This window comes from Epinephelus moara, chromosome 5 (assembly GCF_006386435.1).
Source record: "Epinephelus moara isolate mb chromosome 5, YSFRI_EMoa_1.0, whole genome shotgun sequence".
Classification (NCBI taxonomy): domain Eukaryota; kingdom Metazoa; phylum Chordata; class Actinopteri; order Perciformes; family Serranidae; genus Epinephelus; species Epinephelus moara.
In genome coordinates, this window is record NC_065510.1 from 24,745,213 (window position 1) to 24,754,995 (window position 9,783).

A 9,783-nucleotide genomic window follows, 5' to 3' on the forward strand; every position below is an offset into this window, starting at 1 on the left:
CAGTGTGCTGTGCAGTATACTTCTGTGGACATTTTGGTCCCCAGATTTTGCTGCAGAGTGAGCGCTCTTGACTTTCACGCTACCCTTTGGAACAGACAGCTGCAGACCTGAAGCAGCTGCACAGAGAAGGAGAGACTTTGCAGCAAAAGGCTCCCAGATAACACTGTCTTCTCTCTTCTGCTTTAAAGTGGTGAATTTACAGCTCACAGATACTTAATACAGCACAGTGTCTGGCTTATAGTCTTGGACACTTAGGATCTGTTGTTAGCACAGTTAGCTTGTTTCCTATATTAAGTGAATGCCACAGTCACTTAGAATGATGCTATGATGATATGATGATGTTACCTCTTAAGATTCTACGGAGATATTTAAATATCCATCAGTATAAGTGGCCGATATGTCTGACAGTAAAAAGGAATCTTACTGTATATACAGAAGGGAGTAGGCAGGCAATATGTAACATGATTGACCTGAGATGTAGGAACTTCAGAGGACTGTTTCTACCATAGACTGTATAAAAAACAATGGACATAGCCACTGTGACATCAGCCATTGGTTTGTGGATTCCTGTTTCTAAGCCTTCGTGTTGAAGTCTTGGCCATATTTGGATGAGAGAGTGAAGCTGTGGAGGAGAAAAGGGTGAATCTAACACATCCCCATCCAGTCCTTCACTCAAAGCAGCCACACCCTTAATTATTCCTAACATTAAGCCTTAATACAATTTAAACAGGTGGGTTATATAAAAATTCACCCCCTGTGCAGATAGAGAGATACTTTGCACCAGGCTGTAAACATTTTTATTTCTGATGTAAAGTTGGACATTTTAACATGGATGTCTATGAGATGGACTCGCTTTTGGAGCCAGCCTCAAGTGGTCGTTCAAGGAACTGCAGTTTTTGGCACTTACGCATTGACTTTCAGCCCGGAGGTTGTCGCTTGGTCCTACATTTTAAGAATGTATGGCAATTTTATTTAGTAGGAGTTTTATTTAATGTGAAACGTGTGTTTAATGTGTATTTTTTTTAATGCTTGTATGTGATATATACTGAAATCATAGTTCTTTGTAATGTTTTTTGTTGTATGCATTATCCTTTCCTACTGTGGTTCAGAATCAAACTGAAATCAATTATACTTGATAGCCTGACACATAAGTTATGAGAGGAGAAGCAAAAATAATGTTAACACCTGTTAGAAAAGAACTTTAATCATTAAAGTGAGACAATCACAGTTACAAACACTGCAACAAAAGTGGGTCATGTTGTACTGAAAGTTTTTTAGCAACATTTATCAGTGAGTAAAAGATCAGTCTTGCTAAGTAGCATGGTACGGATATGAGCTTTATTATTGGTAGGGTAGGGCGGGCTCCATAAAGCACTTACTGATGCTTGTTAAGCTCATTGTTCCGAATGCAAGGTCAGAACTATGACAGTGACTCAGATGAGTGTATTGACATGTCTGTTAGCTAAGATCTTCTCTCATTGTGACTGTGGTGGCTGCAATGTATGAGAACAATGTTCAGTCTTTACTGAAAAAATCTATCTGAAACATGTGATTAATGTGGCTCTATCCATAGTACAATTGACAGTCCGCCTCAGCCCCCAGCAGTAAACGGTAGGGATCAGAGGTGAGCTTATTGTCCTCCTACTGCCATCGTCAGGTGAAACTGAAACTAAGAAGCTGCTGCTCAGTCTGGAGTGAATATCTATTAAATGTTTAACTTAAAACCAAGTTCTGCAGCTGGCTTGACCACATTGTTTTGGACTGGATGGAGTGTGGAACAAGAGATTGGAGCATGCGCAGTCAGCACCCTTGCTATGCATACAGTCGGCACGATCACAAAAAAATGGGCTGCACAGGGGCATCCACAGGGGACGTGGGTGGATGATGACATTTATGTCACACAGACCAAAACAGACCCTCACTGACACGCAGATGCGGAAACTGCGAATTGACCTTTACGCCTCATTTCCACTTACGTATGTGACTGGTGTCCATAGATCCGGGAATATTCGGATGATGCCTCTAGTGTCCAATGCAAGGAAGTGCATTTCTTTACATATGGATAGAAACCTGATAGAAGCTTCCTGTAGCCGTGGAGTAGAGGCTAATTTTGTCAGTCATCCAGTAGTTTGGAATATACGCTTGGAACATTACCGGGACAGAAACAGGACCTGCTAGGTACATGGCATGGCTTGTGAAATATTTGATTATAAAGACGTATGAATGGCTGAACGAGTCATAATGACAATCTGACTGTATATAATGTATAACCATATTTTAGCAGAATATTATCACTCAAATTCACAGTGTGTTAAAACTAGATAAACAAGTTATTTTTAATCAAACAAACTCACTTGACAATCAACAAGCAACTGATTTGGAGAAAATAACCTGTTAGCTTGTTAGCAGCCTGTTAGCTAAGCTAGTACACTGTCATACCGTCGCTCCGAAATCTCCGAAGTTCAATTTTTTTTAACATACTTGCAACAAAGTCTGGATTGAAATATAACTAAGAGGAGGAGTTTCACAGGCCCATTGGATATCACAACGATTACCATGGGAAAGAATGGACTTCCAGATGCCTCATCTCTCTACACATACATAAGTGGAAACGAGGCGTTAGGGACACAAAAATTTGCTTTGTGTTTGGTGTGAACACACCATAACTTTGGAGAAAGACAATTGATTGTTGAGGCTCATTTCCAGGTCAATCAAACACTTTGGGTCGGTCGTTGGACCGAACCACCAGCCCAAAACATGTTAGTATTTGACAACCTGGAAATGCAACTGAACAATCAACTGTCTTTCTCCAGAGTGACATACAACACTTTTAATACATTAAAAGAAACAGGCAGAAAAATCCTAAAGAAACAAGCAAAACACAGACAAACTGTATCAACTAAGAGGAATATCCATCATAGACTCATAAATACCACTGAGTTTACAAGTATTGATTGGAGTCGAGCAAGTGGGACCCCCCCCCCCCCCCCCCCCCCCTTTGTGGCAGTGTTTGTAATATTAATTTAGTCACTTTAAAGTTGAGGTCTTTTATTAGATATTTAAGTAATTTCTTTCAACCCACATATCATTTTTATCATCCCTCAAAATGCCCACACAAAACTAAATTGAAACTTCACATTTCCACAAATGATCATCGATGAACATCCTCTGACTGTGCAGCCTAGACATTTGTTGATTTACAGTCTGTACAAACCCTGTCTCGATCTTTTTGTGTCTCTCTTCCGTTGGAGCGTCTTGACCTCAGACTGAAGGGCTGGTAACACTTACACACAGACAGAAAGGCCTCCCTGTAGTTGTTGTTCATCCACCCGTACAAGATGGGATTGACAAATGTCGAGCACATAGCCACAATGTGGAACACAGTGAAAAGCAGCTTAAAGTCCTTCATGGACAACACAGTGCTGTCGATGTCAGCAGCCAACTGGAACGCATGGAGAGGCAACCAACTGACGGCGAAGACCACCACCATGGTCAGCAGCATCTTCGTCGTCTTCTTCCTGCGCTGATTGCGGTCATTTCGACCTCCATAAGTCATGTGATTCTTCAGCTTATTCCAGATGCGGATGTAGGCAACACAGTTGATGGCCAAAGGTAAACCATACTGAACCAGAAGTGCTAATATACTGTAAATGCTTCCGTTCATGCTGCTGCCCGGCCACTTCTCTGTACACACCTGAATAGAATCTTCTGGCGAAAATTCCAACGTCCCGTACTCCCTGAAAATGGCAAGCGGACTGGCCAACAGAGCGCTGACGGCCCATGTGATGACAATGACCACGGCGCACATATCTTTGGACATCTTGGTCTCCATGTGGTAGACAATGCTCCTGTGGCGGTCCAGGGCGATGACGTTCATGGTGATGGTGGACACGTGCACCGCCATACCTTGAGCGCAGGGCAGCATGAAGCACAGTACCTGACCAAACTTCCACTCGCCATACAGAGTGTAGACAAGGGTGAAAGGCAAACATAGCGTGTTCACCAGCAGGTCTGCCACAGCTAAGTTTACGATAAAGAAATTGGTGACAGTCCGTAGATTTTTAAACTTGAAGACAACATATATCACCAAGGAGTTTCCAATGACACCAAACAATATGATTGTGCTGTAAGCAAGGATGAGAACAACTTGAACCCCAACCAGCGTCGTGCTGTCGTCCAGCTTCAAAAAGTTCTCACTATTTGTTGTGCCGGGAGCTGAGCAGCAGTTGTAAGATTTTAGTTCTTCCACTTGAGTCATGTTGAGTTGATCTGCTGTATCCATGGCTAACAGTCCCCATAAGTCACTCTGTGAACAGATGGACATCACTTTCAGCAATGGGCATACATCATGTTGTCACCAAGACAAAGACAGTCTTTTTTTAAATCAATCTACAGACAATGACATGTTTTCATTATGTCTCTGAAAACAATACAGTGACATCTAGGCAAAAGAACATATGAAAAGCAGTTAATGAATATGTATTCAGCCTCCAGACAGCAGTTAAACAGTGATTTATGATATGCATGGTGAAACAACCTGTGCACAAACCATGTAAGATGAGATGGGTGTGCCAGAAACGGTCCACCATAAACCAGCTTTAAACCCAATTAGACCCCCCCACCATTCCAATACCTCTTCTAGGATGTCTAGATTTATATTTACTGCCATCTGATTCCACCTACATGCAAAAACGTCTTCAGTTGGACGTCAATAAGCCAATAACATTGTTCCATATCATCTGAAGTGGACTGCAGCAGAGCCACGCCCTCTTTTCCAACAAGCGTGGCCGACCGTGAGGCAAGGAGGAAGTGTAAGGCACATTTTAATCTATTCATCATATTGTTAAAGTACATCATTTCAGTTCAGCTTAGGAGTAGATGTTACAATCCCTGATCCACATACTTGAAAGTATAAGCGGGAGTACTAGTGTTGCCTGGGGGTCCAAGTGAGAGCCAAAGGGTGAGACGATAGAAAAGTGGGAAGAGCAAAGGTAGACAGAGAAGTAACAGGGAGCACAGGGAAGGTAGAGCCAAGAAGATGTCTATGCGGACTGAACTCCCCCCCGCCGGACCAGGCTGTACACTCTACCTCCCCCTACTCCCTCCCTAAAATAAAAAGATGAGGTGTTATATTGCTTATCAAAATATCAAATGAAAGATTTTTGGATTTGCTTCATTGGACTGGACGGGGGATCTGAATGGCACTGGGAAATGAATTGTGAAATACTGTTTGAACAGGGAGATAATGTAGTGATCTGATATTTTGTTTTGTTTTTGATGGTACACTCAGTTTATAATGCATACTTCAGAAACTGATCTTTTTGAAAAGTGATGATAAATATAATACAAAATATTATGCAAGTTGTTTTAAACCATTACTTTTTTATGAGTTAACCATTCGTGAAAAATGAATAAACTCATGTTTTTTGTTGAAAAATTGTCGATTAATTTTCATTTTTACAATTAGGTGACTCAGATTCTTCATCCACTATTTTTTTTTCTTTTTTTTACAATATTTTGTCGTGTTTGGAATAATTGGGTTCTGAACATTAAAACTTACCACATCTCTAATACTGTATAGCAAAGTTTTAATTTGTTAATTTGACAAACCTCATTAAAATAAGCTAAACACACTGCAGACGACGCCTCCAGGAGTCTGATCCTGCAGCTACAGGTACAACAAAAGCTGTGGACACTCTGAAAGCAGCCGTAATGATTTTTGCTGTAATATGTGTACACTGATCCATGGCTATTAAAAATAAATCTTACACAAAAATATCTCTAAACTTCTTCTGTCAGTCACTTTATATGCAGCAAGTCTTGATGCTTCTTTGTCCTGCTTATAGTATAACTGCTGTGTGTTTGTATATAATGACTTCCACTGTCAAAAAGCACATTAAACATTCTTTTTAGGGTGGATTTTCCCTTTGCGAGATCTTGGCGTATCAAACTAAACGCATGAACCTCAGTTACATACAGTATCCTCCGTGAATGATTGATGCTGCAGTGATATTTCTTTAAAATTCATAAAAATCGTCATCTCATTTTTTCTTCTCATGAAAAAAACCTATATCTGTGACCATCAAGAGTGAAGATGAGTGACAACCTGTTGCTGGACTGGAAATCTTAATTAGTATGACACAAGCTATGGGACCATCCCACCCCTGAGATTTTTCTCATATTTCATGTACCCATTAAAGTTGTTTTCAAAGTTATATTGCAGTTGTCACTGAGTCCCACAGCTTGTGGAACGTGACATAAGTCAGTGGCTATAAAGCTTACAGCTGCTGCCCACACTGATCCAGATAAAAATATCAAATGCAAAATCATCAAGCTTTTCACTCACCTCCATCTGCAGAGTAAGATTCTCAAATTCCTCTCATTGTATCTGCCACCAGTAAAGTTTCCAGAAAGCTTTTTGCTTCTTCTCCTTCTTGTGATATCCAAATAACTGAAACAATATGACCACTCAAACACCGATGGATTAACTGATCTTCTTCAAGGAGGAACAACGCGCACCCGACAGCAAAGCGCGCCGCATTTTCCAGTGCGCACTGCAGCCAGTTTGGCATTGAGGGCGCATTACCAGCCCTGCGAGACTGTGAGAGACCCACAGATAAGGCGGGTTGAGTAACAGAGAGGAAACGCGTCCTTCCGCGACCAGCATCCTCACCCCGACAGATGATGTCTCTTTGCCTCACAGTGGGTCGTTTTTGATCCACTTCTTACGCGTCTGCGTCTGCAAATGTCATGTTTCCGCCTATCAGTGCCAATTAAATAAGGTTATAATATGTATATAAGGAGCATTTGTGTTACATTTTGCTGTATTAATTAAGTTCTGCATCACTTTTACATTCATGTGAGTAGCTCTGCGCTGGGTGTGCCTCTGCAGATCAGTCCTTGAGAGAGGAGCACACAAAGCTTGACTGGTTATCAAACATGAATCTGCGTGACCATGAGGAATCAGTGGTTGGATCATAATTTTCTGTCGATTTAAAGAAAAAAAAAGAAAGATCATTTAATTATCAAACAGAAATATAATGTGACTTAAAGGCCTGACTGAGCTTAACTTCACGAGAGGGGTTTAATGCATTAGTGCAATTTAACAGGGTCAATTATACTGCAGTAATATGTGTGACAAGTCAACTGTACATTTGTGTGTACATTAATGTTGAGTATTATAATTCCACAAAATTAGTTTCAGTTGTTATTACCTGACATGCTTAAGCCTCTGTAATCAACATGTGAAACATCTGATACCCAGTTTTTGTACTCCTATGTTCACCTTTGGGGGTACCCTACCTATAAAGGGGTGTCTCCCGCCTTACCTCTCCCCTTTTTGCTGTTGCGCTCTGTGGGAGAGGGAAGCAACATTGCTTTTATGGTAATTTCCGTGTTTTAGTGCTGGTAAACTATGTTTAAAAGTTAATTTTATGCAGACATAATCTTGTGTCGCTTAATTTGTGTAGGGGCTCCAGTTTGTATGGTTGTGTATGACGGAGGATTTTGCTTTTGCCACTTGCTGTCAGGGGAGGACCAAACAGAGATCACCTTCGAAGATATCCACGGTCTGGGCCTCTTTATATCTAGGCTACACAATGCAGACATCACTAGAGTCCACCATACATAGGCAAATTATGAGACAATTGGGCCCTGGGCAGTGGTTTGCAAACGATCCACACGCCTCTTCTGTAGGAGCAAGACACCCTAGACTTTGTGGTGGTTTTGCATTTTGTGTCTTTTTTTGGTCATTTTGTGTCACTTTGTGGTTGTTTTGCCCATTTTTTCATGTCACTGTAGTCATTATGAGTCCAGGTCGGTATATGTTAATTTCACATTTGAAATCCTACAAGTGAAAGCCTATAACTCTTTGGCCCCCCTAGACCTATGCCTGGAAGGCCTGTTCAAAAATCAATGCTAACAGCAGCAACAAAGATGGCAGAGCTAACAGAGTTCATCTAAGGAGAACTGTGGGGTAGGGGCTATGTTTCCACTACAACGTTGTATTTATATCAGGGATAACTGCTGTATGAGCACAGCACAGTGCAGAGTGGTGGCAGTTAGCTAACCAACACACACAGGACACAGGTGCATGACATGCACTCGTGGCTTGGCCATGAAACACACAGAAGCTCGGATTACAACACACACAGAGGCAGTGTGACTTCATCCTCTGCTCAGGACACCGTTTCAATCAGGAGAGACAGAAGAATGAAGTAAAGATGATATTTAATACAGAATATGAATGTACAGATTAACAGATGATTTGTGTCTTTGGCGCTTGGACACCAGAGGGAGATACTTTATGATCGAGGGACATCTGAGCAGCAGCAGGATAATGGAGTCCAGACACTGGTGGTGGAGACGGTGGCTGATGACTCTGAGGATGATGGCTGCTGAGGCATATGAGGCTGATGAGCCTGTAAAGACTAGGTGGTGATGGGGAGGTGGAGGCCGGGCACGACTGCAGCAAGAAAGAACTACTGCAGAGAAAGAACCATATTTAAAATGAGGAGCAGTAAGATGATAGGCTGACAGAGAAGGTGTGTCGCCATGCTATTGGTTGCTGATGACTCAACTGACAGACCCAGACAATGACACCTAGAGATAGTGAGTGAGCATGTGTGCAAGGAGTGAATGGCAGGGTGAGAAAGAAACTTACAGCCTGAGCATGAAAAGTATTGTCTTCCTGACTGTATTGTCTTCGCTAGAGCTTCATTTCTCCACTGTATCTTTACACAACAAATCGTAGTTTGGTAATGCACTGAATGTCGTATAGAGCTCCTTTAAGTCTGCCAAAATCAACACTGTATAGTAGCTACTGACAAACTCAACTGAGTGCCTGAAAATGTATTTTACAGAAATGTTTCCTGGATAAGAGCAGCATCATTATGTCCCAGATTATAATGAGAAAATAAAGCAAACTGCTCCTTCCTGGAGGAGATAAAATCCTGAAGCATCATTGACTTTACTCCACAAGCCACATACTGCATCATCATTAGACCTCAGCAATACTAATATTTCACATTATGGTCAATGACAGGGAGTGTTCGCCATCTAAAGTGTAGTACAATGTGGCTAACCGGTTTCAAACTGTTAAGCCTCTCGCTGGTAATTGTGCTCATAATTTGATTACCACTGTTATAAACCAAGACACCATGTGGCCAGTGGAAACTGAGTTAGTGTCAAGCAGCCTCCTTGGCAAAAGCCCACTTAGCCCATAGTGCAACTACACAGATGGTGAAGTAATGAGAAAAAACAGGAAACCCTGAATAGATGGGCATGTTAAGGGTTTCTCCTTTGACTTTAGGAGGTGGAGCAGACTGTAAATGGTGACCTTGTGTTGACGTGAGTGTCAGCACAAGAAAAGATTCTTTAGTTCTCGTTAAAACTGTGTGTTTGGCGGTTTCGGCTCTTCATCTACATTGTGTGTAAACTTGCTGTTTTTGCAGACAATTGTCTACACTATCTGACATTTTTATGTCTTTTTCTTTCACTTCCAGGCAGCTGTTGTTTATCGGTCAAGATCTCACCACAGTAATGTAACTTTAAAGTCCACTTAATGTCCACTGGGATGGATTACACAAGCCAAGAAAGTATTCTAAAGCACAGCAGCATTGCTTGTAACTAGGAGGACAATTTTGCAGTAAATGGGACAAATACACTGGCAGCCTATTCTTTAACAGGAGAGTAGTTCTTAAAGGACTTACTATGCAGGATTTTCCTTTCAAGAAATCAAACAAACAAAAGAAAAAAATGTATGGACTCATCACTTATGAACCA

At 41.4% G+C, this 9,783-nt stretch overlaps 1 protein-coding gene across 1 annotated transcript; it reads right to left on the bottom strand.

The window, feature by feature from the left end:
- Positions 1 to 3,181: 3,181 nt before the first annotated feature.
- Positions 3,182 to 6,464, bottom strand: npy2r (neuropeptide Y receptor Y2). The gene is made up of 2 exons (XM_050045409.1): positions 6,347 to 6,464; positions 3,182 to 4,306 (listed from the first exon to the last, which is right to left on the bottom strand). The coding sequence occupies exons 1-2, from the start codon at positions 6,350 to 6,352 to the stop codon at positions 3,182 to 3,184; spliced, it is 1,131 nt and encodes a 376-aa protein (XP_049901366.1). The 5' UTR covers positions 6,353 to 6,464.
- Between the last annotated feature and the right edge of the window lie 3,319 nt (positions 6,465 to 9,783).